The sequence below is a fragment of the Schistocerca gregaria genome, chromosome 4, assembly GCF_023897955.1.
Source record: "Schistocerca gregaria isolate iqSchGreg1 chromosome 4, iqSchGreg1.2, whole genome shotgun sequence".
In the NCBI taxonomy this organism is placed as follows: domain Eukaryota; kingdom Metazoa; phylum Arthropoda; class Insecta; order Orthoptera; family Acrididae; genus Schistocerca; species Schistocerca gregaria.
The window spans coordinates 256,209,432-256,226,263 of NC_064923.1; the positions used below are offsets into that span (position 1 = coordinate 256,209,432).

Genomic DNA, 16,832 nt, shown 5'->3' on the forward strand with positions numbered 1-16,832 from the left:
TTATCCTGAAGTTTCTCCACTCTTATCCTCCTACATATGGACCAGACCTCCTGCACTTTCGGCCTCACAATTCCAATTTCACTGCAGATTAAATAATGATCAGTGTCATCAAAGAATCCCCTGAATACACGTGTGACCCTCACAGCCTTTCTGAATTCCTGATCTTTTATTATATAGTCAATGACAGATCTGGTTCCCCTGCCTTCCCAAGTATACCGGTGAATGTTCTTATGTTTAAAAAAGGAGTTTGTGATTACTAAACCCATACTGGCACAGAAATCCAAGAGTTGTTTCCCGTTTCTGTTGGCCTCCATATCCTCTCTTCTGTTCGATTTCCAATCCTGGCATTAAAATCACCCATGAGCAGAACACTGTCCTTGTCCTTTACTGTAATAACTACATCACTGAGTGCCTCATAAAAACTATCCATCTTATCTTGATCTGTCCCTTCACATTGCGAATATACTGACACAATCCTAATTTTCCTGCTAGACACTGTCAAATCTATCCACATCAGTCGTTTGTTTACATACCTTACTGCAACTACGCTGGGTTCCATTTCTTTCCTGATGTAAAGCCCTACTCCCCATGGTGCTATTCCTGCTTTGACTCCTGACAGGTAGATCTTGTATTCTCCCACTTCCTCTTCTTTCTCACCCCTTACCCGAATGTCACTAACAGCTAAAACGTCCAGCCCCATCTTACTTGCAGCCTCTGCCAGCTCTACCTTCTTCCCAGAGTAGCCCCCATTGATATTAATAGCTCCCCATCTCATTACCATTTGTTTGCCAAGTCGTATCTTAGGAGTCCCTGGTTTGTCAGTTAGAGGTGGGACTCCGTCAACTCCAAAGGTCCGAGGCCTTTTGCTCTGATTGTTGCCAGCATCATATTTAAAGTATCGGGGAAGCAGGTTGCTAGCCTTACTTGCCCCGAGTCCCATTGAGTCTTATCCCTAACGGTTGAGAGACTAACCGGTGGATTTGGTAGTCTTTGCCGTATGAGCACAAAGGTGACCACGACTCAGAATATGACCGAGATGCCCAGCCTTATTCCAAAGTAACTGGTATCCTGACTGTCAGGACCACTTACTTGGCCACTCATACATTGGCCGTGGTTCATGAACTAGGACATGACTACAGGAACCCACACCATGAACCAAAATAAAAAGAAGCTTCCACATGGGAAAAATATGTTAAAAACAAAGATTCCAAGACTTACCAAGCGGGAAAGCGCCGGTAGATAGGCACAATGAATAAAACACACAAACACACACACAGAATTTGAGCTTTCGCTACCGGCGGCTGCTTCGTCAGGAAAGAGGGAAGGAAAAGGAAAGATGAAAGGATGTGGGTTTTAAGGGAGAGGGTAAGGAGTCATTCCAATCCCGGGAGCGGAAAGACTTACCTTAGGGGGGAAAAAGGAGAGGTATATACTCGTGCGTGCACGCGCGTGCGCCCACACCCACACACACACACACACACACACACACACACACACACACACACACACACACACACACACACACACACACACATCCATACATATACAGACACAAGCAGACATATTTAAAGGCAAAGAGTTTGGGCAGAGATGTCAGTCGAGGCGGAAGTGCAGAGGCAAAGATGATGTTGAATAACAGGTGATGTATGAGTGGCAGCAACTAGAAATTAGCTGAGATTGAGGCCTGGTGGATAACGAGAAGAGAGGATATATTGAAGGGCAAGTTCCCATCTCCGGAGTTCGGATAGGTTGGTGTTGGTGGGAAGTATCCAGATAACCTGGACGGTGTAACACTGTGCCAAGATGTGCTGGCCGTGCACCAAGGCATGTTTAGCCACAGGGTGATCCTCATTACCAACAAACACTGTCTCCCTGTGCCCAATCATGCGAATGGACAGTTTGTTGCTGGTCATTCCCTTACTTGTCCCGAGTCCCATTGAGTTTTACCCCTATGGGGGAATGACAAGCAATAAACTGTCCATTCGCATGAATGGACACAGGCAGACAGTGTTTGTTGGTAATGAGGATCACCGTGTGGCTAAACATGCCTTGGTGGAAGACCAGCACATCTTGGCACAGTGTTACACCGTCCGGGTTATCTGGATACTTCCCACCAACACCAACCTATCCGAACTCCGGAGATGGGAACTTGCCCTTCAATATATCCTCTCTTCTCATTATCCACCAGGCCTCAATCTCAGCTAATTTCTAGTTGCTGCCACTCATACATCACCTGTTATTCAACATCATCTTTGCCTCTGCACTTCTGCCTCGACTGACATCTCTGCCCAAACTCTTTGCCTTTAAATATGTCTGCTTGTGTCTGTATATGTATGGATGGATATGTATGTGTGTGTGTGTGTGTGTGTGTTTGTGTGTGTGTGTGTGTGTGTGTGTGCGCGCGCGCGCGAGTATATACCTATCCTTTTTTCCCCCTAAGGTAAGTCTTTCCGCTCCCGGGATTGGAATGGCTCCTTACCCTCTCCCTTAAAACCCACATCCTTTCATCTTTCCTTCTCCTTCCCTCTTTCCTGACGAAGCAACCGCCGGTTGCGAAAGCTCGTAATTTTGTGTGTGTGTTTGTGTGTTATTTTATTGTGTCTGTCTACCGGCGCTTTCCCGTTTGGTAAGTCTTGGAATCTTTGTTTTTAATATATTTTTCCCATGTGGAAGTTTCTTTTTGTTGGTAAAGAATATTCATTAAAGTAGATATACACAGTTGGCTTTAGTGTTTAAGAGACTGTAGATGTTTGTGTAAGTTGAGTAGGTGTTTATCGTATTGTGTTTACTTTTGTGTTCTCTGAGCAATGTGTATGGCCTTTTCATTTTACTTCACAGAGTTCCACAATTGGTTTGGTTACACTAAATGAGATGAAGGCTAAGCAAGAAAACATTGTCAAAGAGCGAGAACGAAAACTGGCACAGAAACAACTAGAAAAAGAACAAGAGAAACAAAGACAACTGGAAGCTAAACAAGCAGAAAAAAATAGACAGAAGCAACAGGTATGTTTATTACACTGTCTTCTTATTTTTAATACTTATGTATACATTATAGATATTAGAAATATTAGACAGTGGAGCAGGTGAAGATAACCTTTCACAATATAAAGGAGCTGTTGAGTGATAGATAGCCACATGAATATGTCCTTGGATATGGTAACCCAGCCTAAAAATGTGCATCCTTCTTCAGAGCACATGGACACACATGTTCACAGTCAGCTACATTGTCACAGCAGTGCAGTGTTGTTTTTATTATTGCAGCTGTTGCAGATGAGATGAACAAGGGAGATGGAAAGTGGTGGAAAGGGACAGGAATCTGGCACTGGAGAGATTTCACCCTGATGTAGCTAAGCCTAGTAGAGTGTTCCATATGGTGAAAGTGTGAGGGAGAGGGTGAAGGATGAGAGAGAGAGAGAGAGAGAGAGAGAGAGAGAGAGAGAGAGAGAGAGAGAGAGAGATTAGTTAGTGACCAGTGTGAATGAGAGTTCATACAATCATAGACCTATAAAATACACTAACGCGGGTGGAATTAGTGAAGAAGATATGCTAACAAGCTGATGGAAGAGATATGAAGGGACTGAGGACACAAGCAGAAATTATTGAAGTGCAAAACTACACTCCTGGAAATGGAAAAAAGAACACATTGACACCGGTGTGTCAGACCCACCATACTTGCTGCGGACACTGCGAGAGGGCTGTACAAGCAATGATCACACGCACGGCACAGCGGACACACCAGGAACCGCGGTGTTGGCCGTCGAATGGCGCTAGCTGCGCAGCATTTGTGCACCGCCGCCGTCAGTGTCAGCCAGTTTGCCGTGGCATACGGAGCTCCATCGCAGTCTTTAACACTGGTAGCATGCCGCGACAGCGTGGACGTGAACCGTATGTGCAGTTGACGGACTTTGAGCGAGGACGTATAGTGGGCATGCGGGAGGCCGGGTGGACGTACCGCCGAATTGCTCAACACGTGGGGCGTGAGGTCTCCACAGTACATCGATGTTGTCGCCAGTGGTCGGCGGAAGGTGCACGTGCCCGTCTACCTGGGACCGGACCGCAGAGACGCACGGATGCACGCCAAGACCGTAGGATCCTACGCAGTGCCGTAGGGGACCGCACCGCCACTTCCCAGCAAATTAGGGATACTGTTGCTCCTGGGGTATCGGCGAGGACCACTCGCAACCGTCTCCATGAAGCTGGGCTACGGTCCCGCACACCGTTAGGCCGTCTTCCGCTCACGCCCCAACATCGTGCAGCCCGCCTCCAGTGGTGTCGCGACAGGCGTGAATGGAGGGACGAATGGAGATGTGTCGTCTTCAGCGATGAGAGTCGCTTCTGCCTTGGTGCCAATGATGGTCGTATGCGTGTTTGGCGCCATGCAGGTGAGCGCCACAATCAGGACTGCGTACGACCGAGGCACACAGGGCCAACACCCGGCGTCATGGTGTGGGGAGCGATCTCCTACACTGGCCGTACACCTCTGGTGATCGTCGAGGGGACACTGAATAGTGCACGGTACATCCAAACCGTCATCGAACCCATCGTTCTACCATTCCTAGACCGGCAAGGGAACTTGCTGTTCCAACAGGACAATGCACGTCCGCATGTATCCCGTGCCACCCAACGTGCTCTAGAAGGTGTAAGTCAACTACCCTGGCCAGCAAGATCTCCGGATCTGTCCCCCATTGAGCATGTTTGGGACTGGATGAAGCGTCGTCTCACGCGGTCTGCACGTCCAGCACGAACGCTGGTCCAACTGAGGCGCCAGGTGGAAATGGCATGGCAAGCCGTTCCACAGGACTACATCCAGCATCTCTACGATCGTCTCTATGGGAGAATAGCAGCCTGCATTGCTGCGAAAGGTGGATACACACTGTACTAGTGCCGACATTGTGCATGGTCTGTTGCCTGTGTCTATGTGCCTGTGGTTCTGTCAGTGTGATCATGTGATATATCTGACCCCAGGAATGTGTCAATAAAGTTTCCCCTTCCTGGGACAATGAATTCACGGTGTTTTTATATCAATTTCCAGGAGTGTAGTTTGGTTGAGGCTTCAGCAACTACAGAACAGAAAATGGGACAAATCCCACACAATTCAGACAAGCTTGTGTTGGGAGGTATCATCCAGATGACACTGTTTATGAAGCACCCATTGAAACTGACCATGTTGTCTGTAGTGAAATATTCTGCCCCTGCATTCACTTCATTTCTCTTCCTTCTTGTTTAATCCATATACTTCTCACTCTGTGCACATCAGCTGTTGACTGTAGCTGGCACTGTGTTTAACATTGTACTATTTTTGACCGCCTACTCTCTCTGATGGCTCCCCATTCATCTTTGCCTCCTCTCATCCTCAAAACTGCCGGGTCTCTGTCATTCTGTGGTCTGAATGACCTTTCCATACTTTTTTTACCTCTGTCAAAATATCTCTCTCTGCTCCTTGAGGGAGAAATGTTCTGAAAGCTAGAATACAGTCACCTACTTTTATTGATGTCTATTAGCAGTTTTAAATGTTTCGCCTCCTGAAGGTAAGAAATATCCAGCAATTCTGTCTCCTAATTTTGAAAGACATATTTTGTAGTCCATGGCCACAAACACACCCAATCTTATAAATTTCATCACAGAGACAGGGATTATTGTCAATGATGCCATTGAAGTGACTCTGGAGATGAAAGACAAAAATCTCATCAAGAGAGCTGGGAGACTGTATGTTTTGCTACAACTGATCACTTACGTCACACTTAAAAGATGAACAGATAACATAGTTCAAATCCAATAAACACAACATGAATGTTATCTTGGTAAATACATAAAAATGGTGTAATGAAGGATGGCAAGGACTCAACCTGGCTTGATGGTGCCATTAAGAGAATGTTGCAAAAATGGAAATTGTCACTTACCTGGAATGGGAGAAGATAACAGTCTGGTCATCCAGATACTTCTTATTGTGTATAAGCATTCACTGTGTAGCCATAAGCACATATGTCATTAATCAAGTGAGATGATGCAGTGGTAAGACACTAGACATGTGTTTGGGTAGAAAGTGGTTCAAATCCCTACCAGGACATCCATGTTTATGTTTCTATGATTTCTCTAAATTGTTTAAGGGAAGTGCCAGGTTAGTTTCTTTTAAAGGGTACAGCTGATTTCATTCCCCAAATCTGAGTTTCTGCTTCATCTCTAATGCCCCACTGTTGATAGTACATAAAACCCTTGTCCTCTTCCCTTCCTTTAGCTTCCTTAGACAGTGTGGGTTCGTTGTTATTGACAGATGCTTTTCCAGGAAGCACAACCACCTCTGTCTTCAATTTTAGGAGCATCAACACAGAAAAGCCTTGGATATCTGTGTTTGGAGGATACTCGTTCAAAATGCAATCGCTTGAGTGCCTATAGCTAAAGTCTAGGTCTGATACTACTTGTGGTTCTAATACACAAATCTGATAATCTTAATCATAGTTGAGTAGTCTTTATGCAGATAAACTTCTTTTGATAAATTGAAATTCTTTGTGCTCCACAACAAGAATAGAAAGACCTTTATTGAAGAAGTATCTTGGCATGGAACAGAGGCCCGTGAACATATAAATGACTTGCACTAGCTGATCTTGTACAAACAACAACCATTTATGTAAAAATTTACACCTAACTATTGGTGACATGTCTTTTGGCAGGCATCAATTTACTGTTTAATTACTACCTGTAAGGCTAAGATGTAAATCTATTTTATGTTTGGAACTGTACTTGATGTTTGCAAAAGTTATCATATTGATGACTCCACACAAAAAATCTAAATAAATAAATAAGTTTAGAAGTGTCTCATTTGGCTCGACTAAAAGAATGTTAGTCTGTGCAAATTTCATTGCCCACAGACACACTCTTATCACGTTCTACTGACATTTATATAGTCATCTTACACTAATCTGAAGCTGACCTAAAAGCCTAATATAACTATCCTGAGACACAATAGAATCTGAATCCAATGTCTTTATCTGCTCCTCAGATCGCACCCATGATATCAATGGTGGACTTTTATCCTATGGAGTGTTAATCCTCTGTAAAGTTGATATAAAATTTGAAACCTTCCATCCAGTTTGTTGGAGATCAGACAGATATTAAAGCCAAAGAAAAAAGACCAAAAACTGAAATATTAAATTCTTCATTGGTGCCCACAAATGAGAGTGCTAATAGCAGATAGCAAGTTTAGCTTTCAACTTTGAAGCTGTATTTGTACCAGTGTAAGTAAGATCCAAAGGACTTATTACATAAATAGTTACTGTCAATGCGGCCAAGGTTCGTTATTATACCCCAGAAAACTAAGCTGTAAGTTTTCCTTTCAAATAACATACCAAGCAAGGTGTAGCAATGCCAAGGCACTGGACTTGTATTCAGGAGGAGTAGGTTTAGAACCCACATCTGGCCGTCCTAACTTGGGTTTACCATGGTTTCCAAGGTGAATGAATGCTGGGCTTTTTCCATTGGAAATGCTGTGACTTATTCCGTGTCCTGTCCTTGTCTCATCCATGGAGGAGGGTAGTGCAGTAGTTAGCACACTGGACTCGCAGTGGGAGAGGAGACAGTTCAAACCTATTTCTCGCCTTCCTTATTTAGGTTTTCAGTGGTTTCCCTAAACCACTTACAGCAAATGCTGGGTTGTTTCCTTTAAAAGTGCATGGCCACTTTCCTTCTCCATTCTTCTATAATCCAAGTTTGTGTTCAGTCTCAAATGACATCATTGTCAGTGGGATGCTAAACAGTAACCCTCCTAGTCACCCTTGCCTAACCCAGCCTAAATTTGTCTTTTGTATATGTATAAATTGTATCTGTAATGTATTTTACGTATCCTGTAGGTTGTGTTCAATGCTCAGAGGATAAACAAACAAACTCAGAAACAAACAATGAGTATCTGCCAGTGGATTTTCTCTGAAGAAAAAGAAGATGGTTCCAATGACTGGAAAAGATGTACTGACTATTTTTTTGGAATGCCATGGATCTTGTACACAAAAATTTCTTAGAGGAAGGAAAAAAAATTACTTGTCAATACTATAGTGAGATACTTCACCACTTGAACAGCAATTGAAGGAAAGTCTTCCCCATTTGACAAAGAAGAAAGTGTTGTTCCACCATGACAAAACCCAGCACATTCATCAATAATTGTTGTCTCAAAATTGCTTGAATTGCATTATGAGTTGCTGCCATTGTAAAAACCTGCTGTGGCAAAAATGATTACGGTATGCATTTAAATCGTTGGCCACAAAATTCTATGATTATTTTCTCATAGTATCAGCAAATAATTGCATCCATTAATGAAAACTCAAATACAGATGTACAAAATTTAATTAGGCAGAAATTTCGTGCAAAACCTAATGACACTATCAGCTCGTTATGAAATATTAATCTACCCGTCTCACCTCATACAATATCACACCACCCTAGTCTGCCTGCTGAAATGCAATTGTGACATCATGTTTGTATATTCTGCCACTTTTCATTCTGTGGATAAAAATTCTGCATAACAAAGCAAAATTTCTTCAGAGTTTAAACTTGTTTCCTACTTGTCATATACTGCCGAAGAGTTGAGTTCTGCTGTATTCTGCTATTTATTCCATCCCATCCATATAACGATAGCTCTTGGAATCCCAGATGTTGTATTGTAAGATTGAAACAAATGCTCCCACAGGCGAGTGTTAAAATCCTATTGGTTAACTGCCAAAGCAGTTGCAACAAAGTGGTAGTTTTAAACACCTCTGCAAAGCAGTGAGCTCACGTAATGCTAGGTACAGAAAGCTGGTTGAAACCTGAAATTGATAGCAGTGAAATTTTTGGGGTAAATTTAAGTGTATTTCGAAAGGATAGGCTAATGGGAAATGGAAGTGATGTATTGCCAAAGTAGAAAAGAAACTCAGATCCACTGAGATAAAAATTGAAGTTGCATGTGAGAATTTTTTGGGCAAGTCTCAGTATCAGGGGTGGGTATAAAATGATAATTGGATCCTTCTGTCGTCAACTAGCCTCATTTTCTGGTATAACTAAAAACTTTACAGGAAACCTCAGTTCACTTGTACATAAATTATTCTTGGGACCAAGAGCTTTCTGAAACCTGCAGTGGAAAGCCCCGAGGTATTTTGTGAGCAATGGAATTTATATTGGAAAGGCAGATTAGAGGCCATAGGAGGGGGAGTTTTCATTGCAGTTGACAAAAATACTGTCTCTGGTGAGGTCAAAGATGAGTGTGGCAGTGAAGTTTTCTTGTCACGTATAACGGATGTAGGTGAAACAAAGTTAATAGTTGGTTGTTTTTACCAGGCTCCTGATTCTGCTGTGACAGTTCTAGAGTCATTCAAAGAAAGTCTACTGTCGATAGTGTGTAAATACCAAGATCATGCTGTTGGAGGTGACTTTAAGTATAGACTGGGATATCTATGGATTTATCAGACAGACAGACATGCGAAATACTTTTGAAGACAGTTTTCTGAAAACTATCTTAAGCAGCTAGCTCGGCAGCTCACACGCAATGGAAATATCTTAGACTTATAACTACAAATAGGATGGACCTTGTCAACAGTGTCAGTATATAAACTTAGATTAGCGATCAAGATGTCATTGTAGCAACTATGATTACAAAGTTAATAAATCAGTCAAGAAAGCTAGTAGAGTGTTTCCGCTTGCAGATAAGCAGTTATTAGCCTCTCACTTAGACAGTCAATTGGCATCACTTAGTTCCAGTAAGATGGATGTAGAGGAATTATGGGCAAAGATTAAGCAGATTGTAAATTGTGTTACGGAGAGTTACGCGCCTAATAAGTGGATAAAGGATGGAAATGGCCCACCATGGTTTAATAACAAAATTTGAAGGATACTGTGGATGCAGAGGTTGTTGCACTCGGTTAAAGAGGTAATGCCCAAATGATGATAAGTGAAGGTTAGTAGAGATTCATGTGTCTGTGAAAAGATCTATGTGCGAAGCATTCAACTACCACCATCATCACACCTTAGCAGAAGATCTTGCTGAGAACCCGAGGAAATTCTTGTCTTATGTAAAATCGCTGAGTGGGTCTAAGGCTTCCATTCAGTCCTTTGGTGACCAGTCTGATGTAGCAGTTGAAGATTGTTGTTGTTGTGGTCTTCAGTCCTGAGACTGGTTTGATGTATCTCTCCATGCTACTGTATCCTGTGCAAGCTTCTTCATCTCCCAGTTCCTACTGCAACCTACATTCTTCTGAATCTGTTCAGTGTATTCATCTCTTGGTCTCCCTCTACGATTTTTACCCTCCGCGCTGCCCTCCAATACTAACTTGGTGATCCCTTGATGCATCAGAATATGCCCCACCAAGCGATCCCTTCTCCTAGTCAAGTTGTGCCACAAATTTCTCTTCTCTCCAATTCTATTCGATATCTCCTCATTAGTTATGTGATCTACCCATCTAATCTTCAGCATTCTTCTGTTGCACCGCATTTCGAAAGCTTCTATTCTCTTCTTGTCCAAACTATTTATCGTCCACGTTTCACTTCCATACATGGCTACGCTCCATACAAATACTTTCAGAAACGACTTACTGACACTTAAATCTATACTCGATGTTGACAAATTTGTCTCCTTCAAAAACGCTTTCCTTGCCGTTGCCAGTCTACATTATATATCCTCTCTACTTTGACCATCATCAGTTATTTTGCTCCCCAAATAGCAAAACTCTTTTACTACTTTAAGCCTACCATTTCCTAATCTAATTCCCGCAGCATCACCCGATTTAATTCGACTACATTCCATTTCCTTCGTTTTGCTTTTGTTGATGTTCATCTTATATCCTCCTTTGAAGAGACTGTCCGTTCCATTCAGCTGCTCTTCCAGGTCCATTGAAGATAGCAAAATGAAAGCTGAAGTTTTAAATTGCCCGTTCAAGAAATCATTCGTACAGGAGAACCATATAAATATACCATCATTTGACCATCGGACAGCCTTCCATATGGATGACATAATAATAAGCATCCCTAGTGTAGAGAAACAACTGAAATATTTGAAAGCAAATAAATCACCAGGTCCAGATGGAATCCCAGTTTGATTTTACAAAGAGTACTCTACGGCATTGGCCCCTTACCTCGCGTGCATTTATTGCAAATCTCTCACCCAACACAGAGTTCCAAGTGACTGTAAAAAGGTGCAGGTGACTCCAGTACATGAGAAGGGTAAAAGAATGGGACCACAAAATTACAGACCAGTATCCGTAACTTCGGTTTACTGCAGAATCCTTGAACATATTCTCAGTTCAAATGTAATAAATTTTCTTGGGACTGAGAAGCTTATGTCCATGAATCAGCATGGTTTTAGAAAGCATCACTCAAGTGAATCTCAGCTTTCCCTTTTCTCACATGATGTACTGTGAACTACGGATGAAGGACAACAGGCAGATTCCATATTTCTAGATTTCCGGAAAGCATTTGACACAGTGTCCCATTGCAAGCTAATAATGAAATATATGGAATAAGTTCTCAGATTTGTGAGTGACTTGAAGACTTCTTAAGTAATAGAACCCAATATGATGTCCTCGATGGCGAGTGTTCATCGGAGACAAGGGTATCATGAGGTATGCCCCAGGGAAGTGTGACAGGACTGCTGCTGTTCTTTGTATACATAAACGATTTGGCTGAGAGGGTGGGCAGCAATCTGTGGTTGTTTGCTGCTGGTGCCATGGTATATACTAAGCTGTTTTAGTTGAGGGAATGTAGAAAGATACAAGACAACTTAGACAAAATTTCCAGTTGGTATGATGAATGGCAGCTAGCCCCAAATGTGAAAAAAAGTGTAAGGTAACGCAAGTAACTTGGAAGAACAAACCTGTAACATTCAAATACAATATTACTAGTGTCTTACTTAAAACAGTCAACTCGTTTAAATATCTGGGCGTAACACTGCAATGTGATATGAAATGGAACAAGCATATAACTCGTTTAAATATGTGGACGTAACATTGCAATGTGATATGAAATGCAACAAGCATATGAGAACTGTGTTAGGGAAGGCAGATGGTCAGCTTCGGTTAATTGGGAGAATTTTAGGGGAGAGTGGTTCACGTGTGAAAGAGACCACATATAGGATGCTGGTTGACCTATTCTTGAGTTTTGCTCGAGTGTTTGGAATCCGTACCAGGCCGAATTGAAGGAAGACAAAACAGTTCAGAGGCAGGCTGCTAGATTTGTTACTGATAGGTTTGAACAACATTTAAGTGTTACAGAAATGCTTTGGGAACTCAGATGCAAATCTGAGGGTAGAAGGCAACATTCTTTTCGAGAAACACTTTTGAGGAAATATAGAGAACCAGCAGTTGAGTTTGACTGCGTAAGGACCACAAATGTAAGATATGACCCATAAAGGCTCATACAGAGGCACATAGAAAGGCATTTTTCCCTTTGCTCTATTTGCGTTTGGAACAGAAAAGCAAAAGACTACTACTACTACTACTACTACTACTACTAGTAGTAGTAGTAGTAGTAGTAGTAGTAGTAGTAGTAGCTGTAGTAGTTATAGTAGTACTCTCCACCATACACCGTATGGTGGCTTGTGGAGTATCTTTGTAGATTTAGAAATAGATGTAAATGTAGAAGTTTCCCAATTGCACTGTAATTATCAGTGGAGCTTTAATCATCCAACAATCAATGGGGAAAATTACAGTTTTGTTAGTGGTGTGCATGATAAGACATCCTGTGAAATATTGCAAAATGCCTTCTCTGAAAACTACCTACCACAGATAGTTCAGAACCCCACCAATATATTAGATTGAATGGCAACTTAATAGACCTGCCGTCTTTGAACATGTCCACATTGAAACTGGTATCACTGACCATGACACAGTTGTAGCTACAATGATTTCCAAAATATAAAGGACAACTAAAACAAGAAGAAAGATATATATGTTCAGTAAACTAGATGAAATGATCGGTAGTGTTATATCTCAGTGAGAAACTTTTAACTTTATGCATAGAGCTGCAGCATGTAGAGGAACTACAGCTCAAGTTAATGGAATAATTGACCAAGAACTGCATAGATATGTACCCAGTAGAGCAGTTCATAATGGGAGGGACCCTCCATGGCATACAGTCACTATGAAGAAACTTCTAAAGGAACAGAGATTACTGCATAATAGGTGTAAAACAAAGAATAGGGCTGTAGATGGATGGATGCAGAATGAAATGCATTTGACTGTCAAGAGAGCTATGCATGAAGTCTTCAGTGACTACAATGGCAGAATATTGTAAAATGATTTTTGCTTTATCCTAAAGAAATTCTGGTTGTATGTAAAGATTGTTAGTGGCACTAAAGTTAGTGTCCAGTCCCTAGCGAATGAGACAGGAACTGAAATTGAGGATAGGAGAGTAAAAGCTCAAATACTTAACTCCATTTTCAAATGTTTTTTTTCCAAAGGAAGACTCAGGAAAATTTCCCCAATTTAATCCTTGTAGACTGAAAAGATGAATGAAATAGTATTGATGTCAATGGTGTTGAGAAACATCTGAAATCATTACAAGTGAACTAAGCTCCAGGACCTGATGGAATCCCCATCAGATTTTATACTGAATTTCTGGTGAGTTAGCCCCTCTTCTAAGTATAATGTATCATAGATCCCTCGATCAAAAAACCATGCCCAGTTCTTGGAAAAAAGCACAGTTGACACCCATCTACAAGAAGTGTGGTAGAAGTTATCCACAAAACAACCATTCGATACCCTTGACATCAATTTGTTGTAGAATGTTAGAACATATCCTGAGCTCAAATAAATGAGGTGTCTTGAACAGAATGACCACCTCCGTGCCAGCCAGCATGGATTCTGAAAACATTGATAATGTGATTCCTAACTCGTACTTCCCTCACATGACATACTGAAAGTGTTGGATCAAGACAGTCAAATAGATGCAGTATATCATGTTTTCAGAAAAGCATTTGACTCAGTACAACACCTAACTTACTGACAAAAGTATGGTCATATGGCATATCAAGTGAGTGGATTAAGGACTTTTTGTTAGGGAGCCTGCAGCACGTTATCTTGGATGGAGGGCCATTGTAACATGTACAAGTAACTTCAGGTATGCATCAGGGAAGTGTGTTGGGGGTCTAGCTTTTCATGTTATATATTAATGATCTTACACACAATGTTAATAGTAAACTCAGGCTTTTTGCATATGATGCAGTTATCTATACTGAAGCATTGCCTGAAAGAAGCTGCATAAATATTGGCAGATCTTGGTAAGATATCAAAATGGTGCAAATATTGGCAACTTGGATTATATGTTCAAAAATGTAAAAATTGTGCATTTCACCGACCGCCACCCCAACCACACTGTCCCTCCCCCTGCCCACCGCAGCCTCCTCCTTACCCCACCCAGTTGCCAGTCACATCATGCACTGGTCCTGCTTCTCGCAGTGTGGTTTCAGTCACCTGAGACTGCAGTTGTGTGTGTGAGTTGCATTTGTGTGTGTGTGTGTGTGTGTGTGTGTGTGTGTGTGTGGTCTATTGTGGACAAAGGCCTTAATGGCTGAAAGCTTTAATTGTGAGAGTCTTTTTGTTGTGCCTATCTGCGACTCGGCATCTCTGCTATATGGTGAGTAACAACTTTCCTTTTCACAGTGTTGTTAAGTTCCATCCTGGATTTTCCATTGTTTGAGAATTAGTGTACTGTGTGGTACAGGCTTGGGCGGCATAATATCTGACCACAAATTTCCAAAAAGCTCAGGTAGTGAACTCCCATGGCAAGAGCGTTTCAATCGGGAAGTTAGCATAAAAACCGAAGCAGGAGTATAAAATGAATTTAAGGAAATGAAATCTGATGTTGAATCTGTTGTAGCATGATGTTTCCTGAAGTTCTGGCCTTGTCTGGTATTGAGGACCTGGCAGAAATGAGATGAATTTTGACCTAGTTTGGAGAGAGATATGTTTTATCCAGACAAAAAATTGATGAGATTCTATATCTTGTCTTTAATCTTGGATTTTATGGAAGTGAAGGTGACAGAGATTCACCAGACTGAGAGAACGAATGGCAGTTTTATGATGAAAAAGCTGTCTCTCGATAGTCAAACGTGGGAGACAATTATGATAATGTTCTATGAAGTAAGACAAGCAGAAAAGTACAAGCAAGAAATGAGTAGAATGTGATCAAATTTTTTGGGGAATGTAGTGGGGCAGAGAAGAACAAAGTAAGTTATAAATCTGAGCAGTTCCAGTGGTGTAGGGCTACTGAGAGTGGATGACAGCACTTGCAGTCATGGGTACATGCACAACTTGCTCCATTTTTGGCATTGCTATAACATAGGTGATCTACAGAGTGGAGGTCATGCCAAAAAGTGGTTTTGAAGCATGGGCGACCCTGGAGGAAGATAGAATTCCCATAGGTGTTTGATCCATGGAAGAAGTCACAGGATGAAGATTCATGTCCATCCCAACTCTCTCTGACCTTCACTACACCAGATGCTGCACCTTCTCAATGCCCCCACACCCCTTTTGGTTGTAGGAAGTTGTTAACTATCTAACCAGTGTCAGTGATTTGTATATCCAAATACATGCTCCAAAGAAGGGGCCATATTTTGATTAAATATTTTTAGTGAAGTGATCTCTGAATCTGAAACATGAATCGTGTAATGTAAGTAACCTACTGCTGGCTATATTTACACTTCAAAAGTGCATAGTAAATTATATTCACTAATGAGAGTAATGCCTTCCTTTGGTAAGCTGGTGCACTGATTTCTAACTGATTTGGTTACTTACCACAATTTGAAGTATTCTGTTCTGTTGGGTTACTCCTTATTTTATTGTACACTTGACATGGGAATTTATCGTGCTTTGAATCGGATCTGATATCATTTTCATTTAGGTTGCTGGCCATCACATATCTGTGTATTTTCATCTATTCGTGTTTTTTGTTTAGAATCAGAAGTATTTCAGAATTTAGAGCTGCAATACAAATTTATTTTGTTTATTATTGAGTCTTTCAACTCTTTTACAGTTCTGCCATTTTAAATTCCTGTTAATTTAAGACCATTATAGAATTTTCTTACTTTTATTAATCAATTATAATTTTTTGATCATCAAAGTAATGATACAGTAGACTTCTGTAATGCTACATTGGCTTGGTTTCCTTTTGCTGTTAGGAATTTTTTTATTCATTGTAAACTTAACTTGCTTGTATTCTTGTCACTTTTGAATTTGTCCCTTTTTCCTAAACTATTTAATGATGACTTGGTAATTGAATATTCGAGGCTGAATCAAATATAGACTGGAAATTTTTTTATATAAATTTGTTTGAGATTCAGAAAAAATCATATACATAAATATACTTTTTTTATATACACTCCTGGAAATTGAAATAAGAACACCGTGAATTCATTGTCCCAGGAAGGGGAAACTTTATTGACACATTCCTGGGGTCAGATACATCACATGATCACACTGACAGAACCACAGGCACATAGACACAGGCAACAGACCATGCACAATGTCGGCACTAGTACAGTGTATATCCACCTTTTGCAGCAATGCAGGCTGCTATTCTCCCATAGAGACGATCGTAGAGATGCTGGATGTAGTCCTGTGGAACGGCTTGCCATGCCATTTCCACCTGGCGCCTCAGTTGGACCAGCGTTCGTGCTGGACGTGCAGACCGCGTGAGACGACGCTTCATCCAGTCCCAAACATGCTCAATGGGGGACAGATCCGGAGATCTTGCTGGCCAGGGTAGTTGACTTACACCTTCTAGAGCACGTTGGGTGGCACGGGATACATGCGGACGTGCATTGTCCTGTTGGAACAGCAAGTTCCCTTGCCGGTCTAGGAATGGTAGAACGATGGGTTCGA

At 41.5% G+C, this 16,832-nt stretch overlaps 1 protein-coding gene across 1 annotated transcript in view; it reads left to right on the forward strand.

Annotated features, from left to right (window-relative positions):
- The window catches only part of LOC126267029 (protein FAM50 homolog), a 126,704-nt gene that overhangs the window by 29,339 nt on the left and 80,533 nt on the right, over nt 1-16,832 (forward strand). The window contains exon 3 of the mRNA XM_049971811.1: nt 2,839-3,003. Coding sequence (XP_049827768.1) covers nt 2,839-3,003 — 165 coding nt within the window. The remainder of the gene's footprint in view (nt 1-2,838; nt 3,004-16,832) is intronic.